The sequence below is a fragment of the Dipodomys merriami genome, unplaced genomic scaffold, assembly GCF_024711535.1.
Source record: "Dipodomys merriami isolate MVZ:Mamm:240054 unplaced genomic scaffold, mDipMer1.0.p SCAF_5, whole genome shotgun sequence".
Lineage (NCBI taxonomy): Eukaryota > Metazoa > Chordata > Mammalia > Rodentia > Heteromyidae > Dipodomys > Dipodomys merriami.
Genome location: NW_027206068.1, coordinates 59,786,964 through 59,808,846, shown reverse-complemented (window position 1 = coordinate 59,808,846; position 21,883 = coordinate 59,786,964). Strand labels below are relative to the sequence as shown.

Sequence of the window (21,883 nt, the reverse complement as noted above, 5' to 3'; positions counted from 1 at the left end):
GGAGGGGGCAGAAAGCAGAGGAAGGGACATTGTTCAAAAAAGAAATAAGCCTGGTGCTATTGGTTTACACATATAATCCTAGCTACTCAGTCGATCTAAGGATTACGGTTCAAAGCCAGCCTGGACAGGAAAGCCCATGAAACAATTCCAGTTAACCACCAAAAAAACTGGAAGGGCCATTTGGTTCATAGTGGCAGAGCATTAGCCTTGAGCAAAAGAGTTCAGCGATAGTACCTAGGTCCTGAGTTCAAGCCCAATAAAACATAGAAAGTATTTAAGCTAGGCACCAGTGGCTCACACTTGAAATCCTAGCCACTCAAGAGGCTGAGATCTGAGGATCACAGTTCAAAGCCAGCCTGGGCAGGAAAGTCCGTGAGATTCTTGTCTCCAATTAACCACCAGAAAACCAAATGGTGCTGTGCCTCAAGCAGTAAAGTGCTTGCCTTGAGCTGAAGAGCTCAGGGACAGTGTCCAGGCCTAGAGTTCAAGCCCCACATCCAACAACAACAAGAAATATACTGATTCTCGCTCTCTCTGCTCTTTTCTAGCTCTTTCTCAGCTCGTTCCTTCTCTTTCCCAGCTCCCTTCTCTTTCTTAGCTCTCTTTCCCACCTTTCCCAGACGCTCTCTTTTCTAGCTCTTTTCTCTCTTTTCTAGCTCTTTTCTCTCTCTTTCCCAGCTCTCTCTCTTTCCCAGCTCTCCCAGTTCTCTTTCCCAGCCCTTTCCCCACTGCGTGGAGGACCAAGATGGCCTGGTGCCAGCTGGAATGATGAATAAACCTACCCCTTACCTGAATACCACGTGCATGCTGCTGTTCTTACTCGGCTACTTCTTTTTAAAAACCTAACATAAATGGTGCCGTGTGAACCCGAGAAGGGCTTAAAGTCAGGATAAGTGGGATTCCTCTCCATTTTTTTTCTTTGTTTCCTTTTTTGTTGTTGTTGTTTTGTTTTTCCCTTTTTGCTCTGAGGAATACCCACAGTTCTGACGGCCTTTTTGCGAACTGGTCTGTCTGCTGCAGACACAGCGCATTGATACCATCGCTGGCCTTCACATCCACGTCCACACCATTTCTCTACTCTGGTGAGTGAAACTACTCTCTACGGTTCTCTGTCATTCAGTCTCTGTCCAGACGTGGCGCCATGCCAGAGAGCTCCTACGGCCTTTAGCTGAAAGGCCGGTCACCTCTGAAGCCGAGGACGCTTAGCTTTGGGGGCTTGGCCATTTCTCTCTAGAGGGCTCTGGAGGAAGTTGGGACGCCGCTTCTGCCTGGTCAGTTCTCCCTCACTCACCAGACTGACTCTCCTACTCATTTAATGGGGTGCTATGAATCAAGCCCGAGTGGTGAAACCCCTTTGAAATGCCTCCTGCACTCCCTGGAAAGCCAGAGCGCATTTTTATGCCATCTCAGATGTAGACAGTTTTTGCCACTGCAATGGTAAATGGGCAGAAGTCTGTTACTTTCAGGCTCTCTTTGCTCTCTCTCTCTCTGCCATTCATGTCCAACTTTCCCTATCTCTCCCTTTCTCTTTTCTACATTTTGGTTTGTGCCCTGAAGAGTGCAACACAGGCTGGGTCCCGGGGACCCCTGTCTAGGTTCCCTCTCAAAGGCTAACCAGTGTCGGCTGATCTATTTGTTCAGGGTTTCTTTGCATTTTTTTCAAAAATTCGCCATCTTGGCCACATGGTGGGTTAAGGGTTTGGCCCCATCGGGCCCTTAACCTTCCACCAAGCTTCCTACTCCATCCAGTTATTCTAAGATGTCTTGCTAACAAGTTGCTCTTTTCACAGGCCCTGGTAACTGAGGCCCAACCACGTGATGTGCTTTGTTAGCAAAGATGTCTAAACATTGTTGTCAAAATTTTAGGTTTTGAGTTTTGCCTTTTTTGTTTTGTGTTGTATATTCTACTGACTACATGGTTCTAAAATACTGGGCATATCTGTGCTAAAATTCTCATCACATCTAATGAGTTTTGTCATTTCAGAATATTTGTTGGCAATTCTTGATAAGGACCAGGTAAGCTCGACTTATTCTACTTGATCTCCTTGTTGCTTTAATTGGAAATAATAAAGGGTTTTTGTGGCAATGATTTCAGTTCAAAGCCAACCCGGGCTGAAAAATCCCTAAGACTCCATCTCCCAACTAACCTGCAAAGAGCCAGGCTGGAAGCGTGGCTCAAGACTCTTATCTCTAACCAGCAAACACTGCAAGTGCTATTGTAACTCAATGTGGTAGAGCACTAGCCTTGAGCAGAAGTGCTCAGGGACAATGCCCAGGCCTTGAGTTCAATCCTCCTTGAATACCAACTGGGACAAGCCATCCCAGCAATGAGCACCTAGACTCAGCCAGTCTGGGGAACAAGGGAACATGGACAGGAATAAGAGGAGATGATGTCACATCAGCTACTTTGTGCTTTCAAAATTAACCAGAGCTGGGAGGTCAGTAGAAGTAAGAAGCCTGCCCATCCAATGTCTATACCTGTCTACCTATTAACTGAACAGGAATTTATATTCTTGCCTGACTTCTCTACCTAGTCGCTGTAAGGTCTGCTCCTGGATGGCCAGCAGACTCCACCCTCCTCACAGCAAAGTCTCCACCCAGTACCTGCGTTACCTAGGCAACTGGGACACCTGGAAGAGGTCACATCTGCATCCGCTGAGGTCACATCTGAATTTGATGTGGCCACACCTTTCCCCACTCATACCCTACATAAGGCCTAGCCCAGGCCCAGACGCTCTCTTGCTGCTCTTTTCTTACTCTCTCTGTTAGTTGCTAGCTCTCTGCTCTCTCTCCCTTTTCTAGCTCTTTTCTCTCTCTCTCTTCTTTCTTTCCTCTTTCCTTTCCCAGCCACGTGGATTGCCAACCTTGCCTGGTCCCAGCAGGTCTACCCCTTACCTGAATACCACGTGAGTGCTACTGTTCTTACCCCTCTCTCTGCTCTTTTCTGGCTCTTTTCTCTCTCTTTCCTCTCTTCCCAGCTCTCTTTCATTCCCAGGCCTTTCCCAGCCACGTGGAGTGCCAACCTTGCCTGGTCCCAGCAGGTCTACTGAATAAATCTACCCCTTAGCTGAATACCACGTGCGTGCTGGTGCTGTTCTTACTCAGTTACCTCTTTTTAAAAACCTAACAGTCGCCAGATGTCAGAAGTAGCTAGGGACATTTCTACCAACATTTTCAGCCCCAAGTCCTTCCTCTTGCCATTTATTTGCTCTCTAGTATTTTTTTTCCAGCCCCTCAATGCTCATGAGACTTCTCCAGACTTCATCTAAGGACTCACAAAAGGACAGCTGCTGCTCACTGCCTTCTCTGGGAGGGGACCAAATTCCAGCCTTTTACCCCTATTGTCGAAGCCCCTTGTCAGCAGGAAGCAGCCAGAGAAAATCCGCGCCCTATTTCATGATTATTAAAAGGCTGGAATGTAAGGTCTGCTCCTGGGTGGCTAGCAGACTCCACCCTTCTCTCAAGAAAGTCTCCACCCAGTACTGTGTTACCTAGGCAACTGGGACACCTGGAAGTGGTCACATCTGCATCAGCTGAGGCCACATCTGAATTTGATGTGGCTAAACCTTTCTCCGCCCATACCCTAGATAAGGCCTAGTGCAGGCCCAGACGCCCTCTCTCCGCTCTTTTCTAGCTCTTTCTCAGCTCTTTCCTTCTCTTCTCTTTCCCAGATCTCTTCTCTTTCCTAGCTCTCTCTTTCCCACCTTCCCCAGATGCTCTCTTTTCTAGCTCCTTTCTCTCTCTCTTTCCCAGCTCTCCCAGCTCTCTTTCCCAGGCCTTTCCCCAACACGTGGAGGACCAAGATGGCCTGGTGCCAGCCAGAACGATGAATAAACCCACCCTTTACCTGAATAGAATAAACCTACCCTTACCTGAAAAAAAAAAAAGAAATATACTGGTTCTCTACTTACAAAGTGGTAACCCCTCTGTACAACACCTTAATAATAATAATTTTTTAATGCCCGTGAATCCCAAAAGTTGTGTATCCATTAGTTTAACATGAACTTTTCTTCTCTGGATACTTTGTGTTCCACTACCTGAGCCACAGCTCCACATCTGGCCTTTTTCGGTGCTTCATTAGAGATAAGAGTCTCATGGACTTTTCTGCCCAAGCTGGCTTTGAACCACGATCTTCAGCTTCCTGAATAGCTAGAATTACAGGTGTGAGCCATTAGCCTGGCAACATTCTTTAACAAACTATGAAGAAAAAGTATTTGGAAGTAATGTCTATTTGAACAAAGGAAAAATGGTGCTTAAATAGGAAAGAAAAAGAAGATATACATATACACACACCAACAAAAAAGAAGTCAAGATACCTCATTAATAACTTTTTATATTGACTATATGCTGGAATATTAATATACTTAGTCTACTGGGTCTAATAGGTTAAAATATCTTTCCTGTTTCTTTATACTTTCTAATGTGGCCACTATAATATTTTAAATTTTACATGTGCTTTGGATTATCATTCATTTAACAGTGCTGGAATATGTTATACCTTCCAGGTTTTAGTATTTTGTTATTATCTTAAGTTACAGAGTTGCAGTCCTTCAAACCCAGAAAACATTACATAGCATTGAAAGTATTTTCCTTCCTCAGTGTCCACTAGATGGTGTGAGAGTTCAGGCCACCATTTAGTTAACAGAGCTTTAAATTTTGTATTTGGAGTTTTTTTCAATGTGTCACCCACGGCCTCATCTGCATGTGTTTGCTCACATTATTCTTCACCTAGGATGCTCTTCCTATCAAACCTAGTCATTTGAAAAATATTCAGATCACCTAAGAAGCTCTTTTATTTATTCTTTATTGCTGTGTGGCTTGAGCTCAGGGCCTGGGCATTGTCCCTGAGTTCTTTTGCTCAAGCCTACCACTCTACCACTTTAAACCACAGCTCCACTTCCAGTTTTCTGGTGGTTGATTGGAGATATGAATCTCATGGCATTTCCTGCCTGGGCTAGCTTTGAACCGTGATCCTCAGATCTCAAACTCCTGAGTAGCTAGAATTACAGGTGTGAGCCACCAGCACCAGGCAAGAAGCTGTTTCTTACATCCCCTTGCAAATAACTGGTGTGCCTTCTATCCTATATAAATATTCTATCATAGAACCATGATGCATTATTATTATTATTTTGTCAGTCCTGTGGCCTGAACTCTGGGCCTACGCACTGTCCTTCAGCTCTTCATCTCAAGGCTAGACTCTACCACTTGAGCCACAGCGCCACTTCCAGCTTTTTCTGCTTATGTGGTGCTGAGGAATCAAACACAGGGCCTCACGCATGCAAGGCAAGCACTCTACCACTGAGCCACCTTCCCAGCCTGCATTATTATTTTAAAACTACCTCATGTATGTTATTTGAAGCAGTTGGTGATGAGATCTTGGTTAGTACTTGGCATCTAGTGGTGCTGTGTACAATGCCTCAATCCAGATAGGCTGTTATACAACAGTAGCCAAAACCCCCAAATTCCCATAGCTTCCACAACAAAAGTTGAGCTCCTACTGATCAGGAATCAGATGAGGGCTCTGTTCTGTGGCATCTTTGCTCCACAATGAACATTAATGGAGAGTGCTATACAGATCAATTATGATCACTGCAACTGAAGATAAATGAAGGCCTGACAGATTTGGGGATCAACCTTCAATGTTCCTACCTATGGAAATGGAGGTGTGGGTTTAAGTGGTAGAGTGCCAGGCTTGCGTGGAAAAGCCAAGTGAGAGCACAAGGCCTTGAGTTCAAGCCCTAGCACTAGGGTGTGTACACATGTGTGAGTACGTACGTGTGCACACACACAAATGCTTGGACTAGAACTGACACAAGTCGCTTTTACTCACAAATCATTGGCCAGAATCAGTCACATGACCCCATCCCAACCATAAGGGGGTCAGGATGCACAATTTGATCAAGTGTTTGGGCAGAAATAGTTGGGGAATACCAATGACTACACTAATGGCCTTTCACTTCAGCTCACATCTCTCCTGCAGGTAGAATCTAATACAAAGGCAACAACCCAATTCCTTTTAGCTACAAAACCAAGTTAAAATTTAACAATCTTGGTGATTAACAATAGTTTCTCCATCTCAGATGTCACTTGAAATGGAGATTTATAAACCAAAAGATCTCCCTGCCCCCATACGCACCTCTAAAATACAGCACAGAATACAGGCAGGCTAAATGCGGTAACCTGGGATGAAGAAGAATGAATGGGAGGCATAGCAGCCTAGAGGCTAAGATACTTACAGAGAAGATGTTGTATGTGCCTAGTGCCCTGGGAGCAGGGTATGCTGTGCCCAGTCCCAACTCAGCCAGGAAGAGGATCCTCACACAATTGTTTTAAGTTACTGAGATTTTAGTGTTCTTGCCACAGTGTAACCTAACCTAACTTGGCCTTGACTGATACAGATATTGGGATTAGAGGAGAGTGTTACATATTAAAAAGCAAAAAAGAAGTCAACAAACCCTGATCTGTATGACATGAACTTACTTAGCAAAGAGATTGGTCGTGGGAAAAGATGGCAACCCTTGTTATATAGTAGCAAAGTATTTGTTAGAACTGTTGCCTAGAGGGACAACAAAGTTACTGTGTCTAATAGTCTTGCAGATCTAAGGGAAAGAGAGAGGGAGTCAGAGAGCTGAATGAATTGGCAATTGTGGCCACTGATAGTGGACCACAAGACATAGAGAATACTTGTCAGCAGGCTGAAGTGTCTAGAGAAACTGGAAATGGGTGAGTTTGCAGAGTAGGCAGAGTAGCTGCTTTTCATCCTAAACTGGTAATGGATAAAACTGCTTGAAGGAACAAAATTCAAATCCAAATTAGCATTGTGGAGACTCTCTTTCTCCACTCCTCCTTCTCTATCTCATCTCCCTCTCTCTCTCCTCTCTTGTCTCCCTCCTCTCATCTTTTCTCTCTCTCTTCCTCCTCTAACTCCTCCTCTCCTCTCTCCTCCCTCCCCCCACACCCTTTACACCCGGGACTTCAGCCTTTGTGCTCCAGGCTAATGCTAGCATTCTACCACTTGAGCCACAATCCCACTTCCTCCTTTTTGGTAGTTAGAGATAAGATTCTCATGGACTTTCCTGCCTGGGCTGGCTTCAAACTGCAATCTTCAGATCTCAGCCTCTTGAGTAGCTAGAATTACAGGTGTGAACCACAAGCACCCTGTGGAAATCTTTCTGAGCCAACAGGAAGCTGGTCACCTTACCTAAGTAGGTCATCACATTGGTTGAAACCTCATGGTAGTCACGTGCTAGGGATTCACAACTATAATCCTACCTGTGATCTAAGGATCACAGTTCAAAGCCAGTCAGAGAGGAAAGCCCATTGGAGTTCTATCTGCAGTTTACCAGCCAAAAGCTGGAAGTGGAGCTGTGGCTCAAGTATAGATCACCACCGTGAGCAAAAAATCTGACAGTGCCCAGGCCCTAAGTCAAGCCCCTGGACAGACAAAAAAACAAAAACAAAAACAAAAACACCCCCCCTCTTCAGAAACACAAAGACTCCCATCTCAATTGCTACATTAGACTTGGTGTTTTGAGTTTATGATCCCAGTTATGCCAGAGGCTATAGGTAAAAGGATCTTTTAGCCATGGGTGAAAAATTGAGAACCTACCTGAAAAACAACTAAAGCAAAAAGGGGATGGGATGTGCCTAAGGTGGTAAAGCCCTTGCCCAGTAAGTATGAGGCCCTGAGTTTGAGTGTGAACCCTAGTGCTGCCAAAAGGAGTAAAGCAAACCTTTTTTTTTTTTTTTGAAACAGAGTTTTGCCTTGCCATGTAGCCCAGACTGCCTCAAATTTTGCATCCTTGTGCCTCTGCCTTACAAATATTGGGATCACAGGCATGTATCACCAATTTAAAACTAATCTGCCGGGCGCCAGTGGCTCATGCCTGTAATCCTAGCTACTCAGAAGGCTGAGATCTGAGGATCATGGTTCAAAGCCAGCCTGGGCGGGAAAGTCTGTGAGACTTATCTCCAATTAACCTCCAGAAAATTGGAAGTAGTGCTGTGGCTCAAGTGGTAGACCACTAGCCTTGAGCTGAAGAGCTGAGGGACATCGTTCAGCCCAGAGTTCAAGCCCCAAGACTGACTAAAACAACAACAAACCTAATCTTAAAACCCTTCCTGTTTTTAGTAAAAGCCAAGCTACTTAGATATGATGAGCCAACAGAAAAAATCATTTGCCTGTCTTAGTATTTTCATCTACTAGGGGAGGCTGAGATGAGAGGATTTAAAATTCAAGGGCAACCTGGCTCACTTACTGAGGCTGCTTCAAACAAATCATCTATAAGAGGTATTTTACAGATAACTGAGAACAAACATAATTGAGCAGTCACTTCGGTGGATAAGACATTCAGGAGCTTAAAAAAAAAAATGATTAGGCCTCTTGGAATGGAAGTCCTAAAGACCAATGGTGTTGAGGAAAGGGTAATTTCTCCTCTCTGGAGATGGGCCATCACCAGAGGACTGAAGAATCATTCCTCAGTGTTTTCAGGATTGATTGCAGGCCATACTTGCATGCTCTGGTTCCTAATATAAAATAGCACAGTATTTGCATATAACCTAGGAATAACTTCCCATCCTTTCTCCCCCCTCCCCCCAATCCTGGGGCTTGAACTCAGGGCCTGGGGATACATTGGCTTAGCCTGTGCAAGGCTAAGGTTTAAATCCCAACACAACACTCCTTTCTCCCACCCTTCACATAAAAGTTCAAGCTGCAATTGGTTGACCCCAGGATTGCAGCTTATGTGGTATGTGGATTCAATTTCAACAGTCTTGACCTAGGTTCAGAGTTTGATACAGGGCAGACCTAACCCGTACCCTCAATCCAGAGATTTGTTTTGTTTTTGTCAGTCATGGGGCTTAAACTCTGGGCCTGGGGACTGTCCTTCAGCTCTTCAGCTCAAGGCTAGTGCTCTACCACTTGAGCCACAACACTACTTCCCAGAGATTAATTTTGTGTGTATGTATGCCAGGACTAGTGCTTGACCTCAGAGCCTCACACTCTTGCTTAGCTGTTTTGCTCCAGGCTGGCTCTACCACTTGAGTCACACCTCTACTTCCTGCTTTTGACTGTAACTGAATATGAGATTGTTCTGAGCTAGGATCCTCAGATCTCAGCCTCTTGAGTAACTATGATTTCAGGCAGAGCTACTTGTGCCTGGCTTCAGCGTTTGATGTTTAAACAAAGCTATAAGCATTTTCCTGTTTCAAAGTTCTAGATGTTAAAACTGAGATCTAGGAATTAAGACCCTTCCCTACCATTAATTTCAAGGGCAGAAGTCAACATGACACATAGTGGAAATATATATTCAACTTTATTGTGTTAAAAAACAAACTCATTTAAACCACATGGTGGCCATAATGCCCATGTCCTGGGCAGACTCAGTCATCCCACTGCTCCCTTTGGAACATTATATGCAAACACATAAATTCTGTGTTGGAGAAAGAACTTAAAAATGTAAAACAATGTGAACTACATATTGGATATTACACTCCTACCCACCCCCTCCCCCATCTCAAGCCAACTCATATACCTTGGAGATTGTTTTCCAAACACAGAAAAGCTCTCATAGGGGTGGGAAGGTGGCTCAGTGGTAGAACGCTTGCCTTGCATGCCTGAGGCCCTGGGTTCAATTCCTCAGCACCACATAAGCAAAAAGAAAAAAGCCGGAAGTGGCGCTGTGGCTCAAGTGGTAGAGCACTAGCCTTGAGCTGAAGAGCTGAGGGACAGTGCCCAGGCCCAGAGTTCAGGCCCCACAACCGGAACCCCCCCCCCAAAAAAAAAGCTCTCATAGAAGAAACTAAACAACAGCAAATGAACAGACCAGAAGACAACCATAGCCAAAGGAACCCTGGCAGATATTTACGATGTGTGGTCAAATACATTAACCATTGGCTAAAGCTGAGGCACCACAAGTCCAAGTCCCCACCTCAGAGGTGACAGACCCACACTGTCAAGGACAGCAAAGCACAGCATCATAACCCACTCCCATCTGTGTATCCAACAGCTTTTCAGGGCAAGGAGCATCCAAGCAGGCCCTTCCCGGCCTAATACCAGTTCATTCTTGGAAAACACTGGTGCCGTGAGTTTGTTAGGAAACAGAACACCTGGCTGGACATGTTGATGTCTGTGGTCCATGGTCTGGCTGGTGCAGAGGGAGGTTTTATTGCACTCCTCTAGATGGATGGTCTGGAAGGCCTTTGGGGGGTTCTGTGTTGGCAAGCTGACCTCTGGTGGTCCAGGAATTCTCAGGTAGTGGGCTTGTCAGTAAGCTCTCCAGTGACTCCATCAGTCTCACAAAGATGGAAAGCAGGGTCAGCACCACACCTAGCAGGTAGAGGTTCACCATGCTTCTCATGGCTGAAAAGGCCCCACAGAGAGCAGTGGAGCTGCCTTCTGCTTCTGGAGGACCTCTGATCTGAGGAAAGAGAAGAGCAAGGGTTAATCTGGAGCCTTCTTGTTGCACCAGAACTAAGAGATCCTCTCTGATGGCCAGGGAGACTGTTGTGGATCAGTGCATGTTTTCCTACAGCAGACACACTCCCAAGCGTGCTGGGCACCAATGGCTCATGACTATAAGCTTAGCTACTCTGGAAGCTGAGAACTGAGGTTCCCAGTTTGAAGCCAGCCCAGGCAGCAAAGTTCATGAGATATTCTTATCTCCAATTAAACAACAAAAAATCTAGAAGTGGAGCTAGCTATGGCTCAAGTAGTAGAGCACTGGCATTGAACAGAAAAGCTAAGGGACATCATCCAGGTCCTGAGTTCAAGCCTGAATATCCTCATGTGCACATACAGACAGACACAGACACAGACACACAGACACACAGACAGACACTGACAGACAGACAGACAGACAGACAGACAGACAGACAGACACACACACACACACACACACACACATTTTGACTTTTTGCCTACACCTGTAATCCCATCACTGGAGAGGGTGGAGTGAATCCCATCTTGAAGGATGAGTTCAAGGCCAGCTTGGCTACAGAGTGAGTTCCAGGACAGTTGGGTTACATACATATTGTCTCAAAAACACCAAAATAGAAAAACCAAAGACTTGTAATTCTCCCGAAGACTTCCTGGTAAGTGCAATGCACAAACCCAGTACCATGGCACCTGAGGGTTTTTTGGATTTTTTTTTTTTTTGGTAAGGGGTAGAAGGGAATAGAAGAACAGCCCCTACTAAGGCAACCTGCTAATAGTTCCTCCGCTATCAGTCAGATCCCAGTTGACTATACACTTTTCCAAAGTCAAAATAACTAAGCGTTTACAGGGAGCACACGGTAGACAGACAGGAGCCCTGCCCTTAGGCCTTGCCACACCGCACGCTAAATATCGTGGTTGGAAGGCAATGCTAAGGGTGCTTTGGGAGGGCAAAGAAGAGACACCCAACTCAGCACTGGAAAGCGTGAGATCGGCCACAGGGATCCTCCTTAGATCTAGGTCCGGGGAAATTAGGATCTGCGCGGACAGGAGTGAGGCTGGGGCGGGGTAGCAGCCCCCGCGGCCGAACCCAGGCGCGCAGCCCGAGGGAGCGGGGGCGGGGAGCCGGGGAAGGGATCTCAGGCCTGGGAAGCCCAGGGCCTCTCACCTCGAGAGGAAGAGCCAGGAGTGGCCAGCTCGCTGTCGCAGCTGGCAGGCAAGAGTCCACAGGAAAGGCGGCCAACGAGCAGCAGCGCGGGAGCTCCAGCACGCCGGTCTCGGGACACCGGGGCGCAGCTCAAGAAGCGGACAAAACCAGGCCAGCCAGGCCCCGCCCCCGACAGCGGTAGCTCCGCCCCGCACAGGCCCCGTCCGCGGAGTCTGCGCGTGCGCACTCTAGGCCGCATGCACACGCCTTCTCGCACGTCCGCGGCCACGCCTCCTCCTCTGCGCGCGTCAGTGGTCGGGGGTTGAAAGCGGGTGCGGGGCGGGTCCTGAGGAAAACTGTCTGTGGGAGCGCGCACCCGGCGGTTGAGTCACGGCGGCCGGGAAGGGGTCGGGGCGTGAGGATCAGCAAGGACCGCGTTCTGCCGGAGGAAACTTCAGATGGAGCCAGAACATCGCGTTCACCCCCCTAACGACGTCGCGGAAGGCCACGCCCATAGTGACCCCCAAGTCTGAGGGTCCCCCCCCCCCGCCCGACTAAAACAAAGCTTCTTAGCCAGATCTCCGAGAGCGCACGCTGTCGGGCGTCAGGGCCCCTCCGCCCCTCCCGCGCCTGCGCCCCCTGCGCGGGGCCCGAGCGGGGCCCCCTCGGAAGCGGGCACGCCCTCCGGCCTGGCGCGCTCAGCTCCGCCGGCCCAGCGTTGCCATTCATTGGAAGCAGCGATGCACTCCTGCTGTAGCGAGCACTGGGACGGCCTGACCTGGTCCTAGCGAGACCCCAGCTCAGCACTCCGTTCGCCCCTGGCCGGGGGGCGGCTGGGCGCCTTCCGGGGAGGGGACTTGTGGATCAAAGCTCATCAAAGGCAGGGACGACTCAAAGCGAGGGGCGGGGGGGGGGCCCTGAGCCCCAAGAATGGCTGTTGGGCGAGCACCGGCAAGTACCGATCTGTGTGGGAGAGAAAAGTGAGAGCTCCCACTGGCAAATTTTAAAAAAAGCCTGAGCCCCTGGGAAGCCTGGGCGGTCATCCCAGCCGTGACCTTTCCCCTACTTTCCAGGCTGTCTGGTCTGTCTAGAAGGGAGAGGTGTCCAAGACGGAAAAGAAGAAAAGTTAGGACGCGCTGATTGGCAGGCAGGTAGGCACTTGGAAGCTTCCTAGCTCAGCCCACAAGCTCTTGGTTCATCATTTGATCAGTCTGCGCCCTTCAACCCAAAATTGAACTGTCCTTTGAGATAGTCCCACCGGTGGAGAAGTCTAAGGAGTCATCGCAGCACAGATCATACAAGCAAAAGACTACAAAAGCTGGGAGCCGTTGGCTCTTACCCGTAATCCTAGCTAATGAAGAGGCTAGGATTTGAAGATTCCAGGTCTATGCCAGCCTGGGCAGAAAAGTCTAGGCTCTGATCTCTAATTAATCAGGGGGGGAAAGGGCCCGAAGGGGAGGTGTGCCTCAAGTGGTAAAGTGCCAGCCTTGGGTGACCCAAGTACAGGCACCAAATAAATGATAGCAATGGAAGTGTCGTGTTAAAACAGACACACAAAATAGAACGTACGCAGAGATACAACTATGTTAGAATGTAGATAGTACAGCAAAACGAGAAAAGCACAAGTGTTGGTGAGGGTGTATAGAATACTGGCATTCATATGACTGCTCCGAGTGCAAAATGGAGCAGTTACTTCAGCAGTTTGACATTCCCTCAGATGGTTTAACACAGAGTTGCCATATCACCCAGCAATCTTACTCCTGAGAACATCCCCAGAGAACTGAAAACATCAGGCCACACAAAAACCTTTGCACAACCGGGCACTGGTGGCTCACGCCTGTAATCCTAGCTACTCACAAACAAGGCTGAGATCTGAGGATCATGGTTCAAAACCAGTCCAGGCAGGAAAGTCCGTGAGACTCTTATATCCAATTAACCACCAGAAAACGAAGTGGTACTGTGGCTCAAGTAATAGAGTGTTCACCTTGACCTAAAGAGATCAGGGACAGTGCCCAGGCCCAGAGTTCAAGCCCCACAACCAACAAAAAAACGAAACAAAAATCCCACAAAACCCACAAAAAATGAAAAACCTTTGCACAAAGGTTCACAGTCTTTGGTTGTAGGGCTTGAATTCAGGGCCTAGGCACTGTCCCTGACCACCTTTTGCTCAAGGCTAGAGCTCTATAGTTTTGAGCCACAGTGCCACGTTGACTTTCCTGGTGGGTAACTGGAGGTTAGTTAGACTCACTGACTTTCCTGCCTGAGCTTGCTTGGAACTTTGATCCTATCTCAGCCTACTGAGTAGCTAGGATTATAATCATGAGCCACTGGTGCCCAGCTACACAGCCTTATTTTTATTTTTTTTTATTTTATTTTAATTTTCTTTGGGGGAGTCTGGTTGTGGGGCCTGAACTCTGGGCCTGGGCGCTGTCCCTCAACTTTTCAGCTCAAGGCTAGCACTCTACCACTTGAGCCACAGCGCCACTTCCGGCTTTTTTCTTTTTGCTTATATGGTGCTGAGGAATCGAACCCAGGGCCTCAGGCATGCAAGGCAAGTGCTCTACCACTGAGCCACATTCCCAGCCCCAGCCTTATTTTTAATAGCATGAAAAGGAACAATGTAGATGTTGATCAGCTCGTGAAAGGAGAACCAAAATGTGCCACAGTGGATTATTTTTCAGCCATAAATATTGAAGCAATGCCAGATGCTGGTGGCTTATGCCTGGAATCCTTAACTCTTCAGGAGGCTATATAATCTGAGGATAGCAGTTCGAAGCCAGCCCAAAGAATGAAAGTCCATGACATTATCTCCAATTAACCGCCAAAAAGCTGGAAGTGAAGCTGTGGCTTTAAGTGGTATAATGCTAGCCTTAAAAGAAAGTTCAGGGACAGCATCCAGGCCCTGAGTTCAAGCCCCAGGAGACACACACACACACACACACACACACACACACACACACACACACACACACACACACACACACACACACACACACACACACACACAGAGCTGGGTTAGAAGAATGACTCAAGTAGTAGCATGCCAGCCAAGAGCAAGGTGAGCAAGAGCTGAGGCAAGAGCACAAGGCTTTTGAGTTCAGACTCAGGGACCAGCCCACAAAAATAAAGCCCTTTTTCAAAAAGCAAATTAAAGACATCTTCAGATAAAGAGAGTTCATCACCACAGGCTCTTATTTATGAAACTTCTGGAATATGTACTTAAGAAAGAAAACTTGAACTCAAAAGGAAATAATGAGAGGCAAGAAGAAATGGTGAATAAATATTTATAAAACACAAGAGCCTATCTAAACAAGTTATGAACACTCAAAACTATTTTTAATAATGATTAATTTGGGAAAAAATCAGGATGAACTAGAAAAATTGGTAAACATTTAAGAGGAACAGGGAGCAGAGATAAAATTGAGCCAGTCCTTTTGGTGAAGAGGAAAGTCGATAATTTTAGACTTCATATGTCTTCATATTAAAATGTCAAGAGTAGCTCTTTCTCTTCCTTTCCTTCTTGAATAATTTAGTGCTAACCAGAACAGAGCAGGTTCCAGCTGAATATTGAGGTACAGACTTGTAGTCACACCTGCTCAAGAGGCTGAGAGAGTAGGATCCCTTGAACCTAGGAATTCAAGACCAATCTGGCTACATAAAACCTGTCTCAAATCATAAAAAGCCGGGTGCCAGTGGCTCACACCTATAATCCTAGCTACTCAGGAAGCTGAGATCTGAGGATCACTGTTCAAAGCCAGCCGAGGCAGGAAAGTCCGTGAGACTCTTATCTCCAATGAACCACTCAGAAAACTGGAAGTAGCACTGTGGCTCAAGAGGTAGAGCGCTCGCCTTGAGCTGAAGAGTGAAGAGACAGTGCCCAGGCCCAGAGTTCAAGCCCTACAACGGACAAAAATAAGCAAGTTTTCTGCAATGAACAGGAGAAGGATGTATGACTCAGATCAGGATAACGCAATGTCTTCACAGCTAGATTATTTGGAAACATGTTCAATAAATATTTGGTGAATGAATGGATGGATGAATGGCTTCCACACTTCCTCTTGATTCGGAGCAAATGTCATGGTCAGGGATGCCTTCCTCCACAGCCTAGATAAAGCAGTACCTGACACCCGCTCCATCTCCGTTCCTCTGCTTCATTTTCCTTCACAGTCACAGCACCACCAAGCCCACCTTATGTTTACTTGTTGATCATGGCTTCCCCCACTAGAATCTAGAATAGAATGAGGACCCAGACAGTGTGGAGAATTACTATGTATCTAAATCCAGAGCAGAGGCTAGAAAATCAGTGCTCAACAAATCTGTACTAAGTGAATCATTTGTCTCTGGACTATTTCCTGCATTTGGGGAAGAGAAAAAAGAATGAAACAGTTTTGAATGACTAATTCTTGGGATATTTTTGGTACAGCATTTTTTTCTTTTTTTAAAGTTTTTTTAAGGGGCTGGGAAGGTGGCTCAGTGGTAGAGCGCTTGCCTTGCATGCATGAGGCCCTGGGTTTGATTCCTCAGCACCACATAAGCAAAAAGAAAAAAGCCGGAAGTGGCTCTGTGACTCAAGTGGTAGAGCGCTAGCCTTGAGCTGAAGAGCTGAGGGACAGTGCCCAGGCCCAGAGTTCAGGCCCCACGACCGGACCCAAAAAAAATAGTTTTTTTTTTAAATTTAATTTTCTTTATGTGGTACTGAGGAATAGAACCTAGGCCCTCATTCATGGTAGGCAAGCACTTTGCCACTAAGCCCCTGGTACAATATTTTAAGAATCATCTCTGGGTAATGTGATGAACTTTTTCTCTCAAATGTTTCCTGTGGGCATCTGTTACTTTTAAAATCAGAAAAGTCGTAAAATTTAATCTTTGTAAACTTACTGCTTAAGCAACATGTGACCATATGTGTATAGAGAAGAAAAACAAAGGGAGTTGATATGGGGAAATTGGGTGACTCACACCTGTAATCCTAGCTATTCAAGAGGCTGAAATATGAGGATTTGGGTTAGAGGCCAGCCTGGCCAGTCAAGTTTGCGAGACTCTTATTTCTCCAATTAGCCAGCAAAAAATCAAAAGTAGAGCTGTAGCTTAAGTGGTAGAGCATCACCTTTGAGCAAAAAAAGCTAAGGGACAGCACCTAGGCCCTGAGTTCAAGCCCCAGTAACCGCTTTCCCCCCCTTCTCCCCCCACCCCCACGCACCCACACACCTTGGGGCAAGCCCCAGGGTATGGCTGGTAGCAAAGGTTCTCCATCAAGTACAATGACTGAACCAATCTCGGGACTGCAAAAATTGGACATCTTGGGGAGGTGGTAGGCTATTGGTGTGAGGAGGACCAGGGAAGGGGCACAAGGTCAATGGGCAGCACCAGAAAATGGACAAAGGCCACTCAATACAAACAGACCCCGCCTGGGCCAGAGGCCCAGGGAGAGGCTGTCACTCAGGAACCAGAATCCCGCTGGCAGGGAGAGTGAGTTTACCATAATTTGAGGGTACTTGGTCTGCTTTGTCCTTTGGACAGGAACAATCTCCCAGTTACCCCCCAAACCACCCTTTGTTCAAGTCCTGCATAGGAGTAAGGGCCTGGATGTAAAAGGGCTTCCAGAAGAGAGAGTCCCAAAAGTCAAGGTGATAGCCCTTCCGTCTTCCAGAAGATGGCCACATCACACCTGTGGCTCTTTCCAGACGTCCTCAGGAGCCCCGACCTAATCAGCACAGATCTAGAGTCCAGTTTTCCCAAGGCCAGCAAGTAGGCAGCCTCTGTGGGACGTGTGTCTGTTTACCTGCTCACAGGTGCCTCATTATGCCTCCTAGGGACATATGGCTGGCAAAGGGAAATGAGTGGGCAGGAAGGAGGGGAAAGGTCCTCTCCAATTCAGCCTCCACCACCCCCATGAGGTCAGCAAACCTGGGCTGGACTGGGTTGGGCTGGCTGGGTCAAAGTGACCCAGCCTTTCCCAAAAGCTAGGAAGAGCAGAGGTCTTGTTTTGGTCACAAGCAGGTCAAGGACTGAAAAGCCAACTCTGAGGCTTCTCTGAAGCACTATCTCTTTGGGAGAAATTCCCCATCTTTAGTAATTTTGCTTTGAAACAGTTTTTTTTTAAGTGATAAGTTTGTGTGGGGGTCTGGTGACACGCTCTGGTCCTGGGGCTTGAACTCAAGGCTTTATTGCTCAAGGCTGGTGCTCTACCACTTGAGTCACACCTCTACTTTTGGCTTTTTGGTTTATTAGAGGTAAGGGTCCCATGGGTTTTTCTGCCTGGGCTGGCTTTGAACCACAATCCTTAGAACTCAGCCTCCTGAGTAGCTAGGATTACAGGTGTGAGCCATAGACTCCTGGCTGAGGTTGATCTTTTGTATTAGGAAACTCAGGGTTGGTGGTAGGAAGGGAAGGGGTGAGAAAGCGGATGGGTTTCAGGCCTGGCCTGAAACATGGAGGCCTAATGTCATGCCACCATGTGGACATTAAATAGCAAATTCAAGTCTAACCTTCTAACACTATACACTAGCAGAACTCCAAAGGTTTGAACAGCATAGCCAAATCCTGCTTTTGGTATGGATATGGTCAGGATTCTGAGGGTTAGCCCCTCAGGTAAAAAGCAGATACCATCTTTTCCATCTCTGTCTCCACTGACCTCTCCAAGGGCATCGGTGACGTCTAGAGACCTCTCAGAGTCAGAACGGTTCCACCTCGCTAGGTTGCTTCACCTTTGACCCACAGCCCTGGGTTACAAGGCCTACTTAAGGCCAGGACTTTCTCATCAGCTCTTCTGGAATCCAAAGCATGTTCACCAAGACTCAAACCAGTACTGCTAGAAAAGATTCAGTCTGGGATCACTCAGGGTTTAAGGAGGGGTGTACTGATGTGTCAAAATCAGGGAAGAATGTGGGCCCAGAACATTCTGTGTGAAAGTATCTGTACACACCCTCACACACAACCTAGAGGGGCTTTACAAGCTGGGCGCTGGTGGCCTATGCCAGTAATCCTAGCTACTTAAGAACTGAGATTGGAGGATCTCAGGGAAGCCAGCTCAGACAAAAAAGTCCTTAAGACTCTATCTCCAGGGGCTGGGAAGGTGACTCAGTGGTAGAGCGCTTGCCTTGCATGCATGAGGCCCTGTGTTTGATTCCTCAGCACCACATAAGCAAAAAGAAAAAAGCCGGAAGTGGCGCTGTGGCTCAAGTGGTAGAGTGCTAGCCTTGAGCTGAAGAGCTGAGGGACAGTGCCCAGGCCCAGAGTTCAGGCCCCACAACCAGACCCTCCCCCCCCAAAAAAAGACTGTATCTCCAATTAGCCAGCAAAATGCTGGACTGGAGGTGTGGTTCAAGTGTACATCAAGTGGGAGGTGTGGCTCCAGCAGCCAGTGAAAAAGCCAAGCAAGAACACAAAGCCTAGCCAGGCGCTGGTGGCTCACGCCTGTAATCCTAGCTACTCCCCTCACGCCTATAATCCTAGCTACTCAGGAGGCTGAGATCTGAGGATCGAGGTTCAAAGCCAGCCCGGGCAGGAAAGACTGTGCGACTCCTTTCTCCAATAAACCACCAGAAAACCAGAAGAACACAAAGCCTTGAGTTCAAGTGTACAGAGGCCACTCAATACAGATTCCACCAGGGCCAGAGGCCCAGTGAGAGGCTGGGCACTCAGGAACCAAAATCCTGCTGGCTGGGTAGGTGAGTTTGCAAGTGACTTGGAGGTACTTGGTCTAATCTCCCAGTTACCCCCCCCCCCAAACCTTCCTTTTGTCTTAGCACAAAAACAATGGTTAAGAAAGAAAAAAAAAACGTTTATGAGGAACAGGGTCTTGCTGGGTTGTTGAGGATGACCTTGAACTCTTGCTCAAGTAATTTTTCTGCCTTAGCCTTCCAAGTAACTAGGACTACAGGTATGCCAACGGACTTGCTAAAAAATTAACTTTATTTGTAACTTTCCAAGCACAATATCTCAGTCTATTGGGCATGGTGTTTCTTCACTGCCACATCCATGACCCCTGTCACTAATTTTCATGAAACATCCAGCTTTACAAGTGATATGTCATTGGAAGGAATTTACTGCCCTCTACTGTAGAAATAGCGAACTACCCATAAACTAGAAGTTTACAGACCCTGTGTTATTGTGGTGTTGGAGGGCAGGGGTGAGAAGGGAGGGAGCGGGGGGGAGGTAATCATATATCCTGCAGAATCCCACACTTTGGTGAACAGTTTGGGAATTGTGATATTAGGAACTTCCCAAGATCAGCTGTTCAAAGCACTTGCCCTTGTGCCCCTTGTTTTGCCCAGCTGTACCAGTGGATTAAATACCCAACTAGATGGGATCATAATGAGGTCTAAAGGAGAATGTGTGTAATGCTACTCATTAGAATCATCTGGGGAAGAGGTTAGCCAAAATAGTTATGAGTGGCCATGAAAGAGAAGTTACTTATTTTTTTTAAAGATCCAAGAGAAATATTTTCTGTAAGGTCCGCTCCTGGATGGCCAGCAGACTCCACCCTCCTCACAGCAAAGTCTCCACCCAGTACCTGCGTTATCTAGGCAACTGGGACACCTGGAAGAGGTCACATCTGCATCCGCTGAGGTCACATCTGAATTTGATGTGGCCACACCTTTCTCCGCCCATACCCTAGATAAGAGCTAGCCCAGGCCCAGACTCTCTCTCTCTGTTCTATTCTCTCTCTGCTACCTAGCTCTCTCGCTGCTCTTTTCTAGCTCTCTCTGCTTTCTCTCTGCTCTTTTCTAGCTCTTTCCTCTCTCTTTCCTCTTTTTCCCAGCTCTCTCTCTCATTCCCAGTCCTTTCCCAGCCACGTGGAGTGCCAACCTTGCCTGGTCCCAGCAGGTCTACTGAATAAACCTTCCCCTTACCTGAATACCATGTGCGTGGTGCAGTTCTTACTCAGCTACCTCTTTTTAAAAACCTAACATTTTCTAAAGTTATTGTTTAGGAAGTTATTATTTCACTGGGATTTGAACTCTGGGCCTTGAGGTTTCTAGGCTGCTGCTCTACCATGTGAACAATACTTCCAGTCTCCAGACCCCAGAAATTTTAGTGCATAGCCAGATTAAGATTCATTGACCTAGCACATTATAAGCAAAATATTTTAAGAATAAAATATCTGGGGCTGGGAAGGTGGCTCAGTGGTAGAGCGCTTGCCTTGCATGCTCGAGGCCCTGGGTTCGATTCCTCAGCACCACATAAGCAAAAAGAAAAAAAAGCCGGAAGTGGCGCTGTGGCTCAAGTGGTAGAGTGCTAGCCTTGAGCTGAAGAGCTGAGGGACAGCGCCCAGGCCCAGAGTTCAGGCTCCACGACCGGACCCAAAAAAAAAAAAAAAAAAAAAAAAAGAATAAAATATCTGGTCTCCCCTTGGAGAGTACACACATTCTGTTAGAGTATACCTCTGCCTTCCTGCTTGTCTGCTTGTACTTTTTTTTTTTTTACCACTTGAGCCACACCTCAAGCACTACTTGTACATTTTCTTGCTTATGCAATAAAGTTCTGCAAATTTTTCTAAGTGTTAAAAACAAAAATAGGGCTGGGAAGGTGGCTCAGTAGTAGAATGCTTGCCTTGCATGCATGAGGCCCTGGCTTTGATTCTTCAGCACCACATAAGCAGAAAAAGAAGCTGGAAGTGGCACTGTGGCTCAAGTACTAGCCTTGAGCTGAATCGCTGAGGGACAGCGCCCAGGCCCAGAGTTCAGGCCCCATGACTAATAATAACAACAACAACAACAAGAAGAAGAATAAAACATCTGTATTGTGGGTAGGTACTAGAGATTTGGGTTCTAAACTTCTTTCCCACTTTCTGAGTGTGTGATCTTGAGAAAATTACCTGCCTGAACCTACATTCTTACATGAAAAAGGATATTAACAATCTGTAAACCATCATAATTCACAGGATTATTATGACATAAAAACTGGAATGTGAAACTGTTCTTTAAACGGTATTCCAATGCAAGGGATGGACACTGTTGAGAAGCAGATGCATCTCTGTCCTCAAGAGAAGACTGGGAGCTGATGTTGTAATCCTAGCTACTCAGAAGGCTGATATCTGAGGATCACAGTTCAAACCACATGCCCTCTCCTTCAAGCAGGGAAGTCTGTGAGACTCTTATCTCCATAATATGATTCCAAAAGGCCAGAAGTAGAGTTATGGCTTAAGTGGTAGAGTGGTAACCTTAAGCAAACAAGCTCAGGCCCTGAGTTCAGTCCCCAAGATAAGCACCAATAAAAAGGAATCTGGAAAGGCACAGTTGAGGACTGCAGTCCTCTGCCCATCTGTCCTATGGAAAGACTTGCTTGCTCACAGTGGTGAAGAG

The 21,883-nt window shown here is 46.9% G+C and overlaps 1 protein-coding gene across 1 annotated transcript; it reads right to left on the bottom strand.

Moving 5' to 3' along the window:
- Positions 1-9,295: 9,295 nt before the first annotated feature.
- Hilpda (hypoxia inducible lipid droplet associated) lies at positions 9,296-11,764 on the bottom strand. The gene is made up of 2 exons (XM_069997307.1): positions 11,601-11,764; positions 9,296-10,418 (listed from the first exon to the last, which is right to left on the bottom strand). Exon 2 carries the CDS (start codon positions 10,356-10,358, stop codon positions 10,164-10,166), a length of 195 nt encoding a protein of 64 aa, XP_069853408.1. The 5' UTR covers positions 10,359-10,418; positions 11,601-11,764; the 3' UTR covers positions 9,296-10,163.
- Between the last annotated feature and the right edge of the window lie 10,119 nt (positions 11,765-21,883).

Excerpts from the sequence above, each read along its gene's own strand:
- Hilpda (XM_069997307.1), bottom strand. The coding sequence starts at position 10,358 with ATGAGAAGCATGGTGAACCTCTACCTGCTAGGTGTGGTGCTGACCCTG.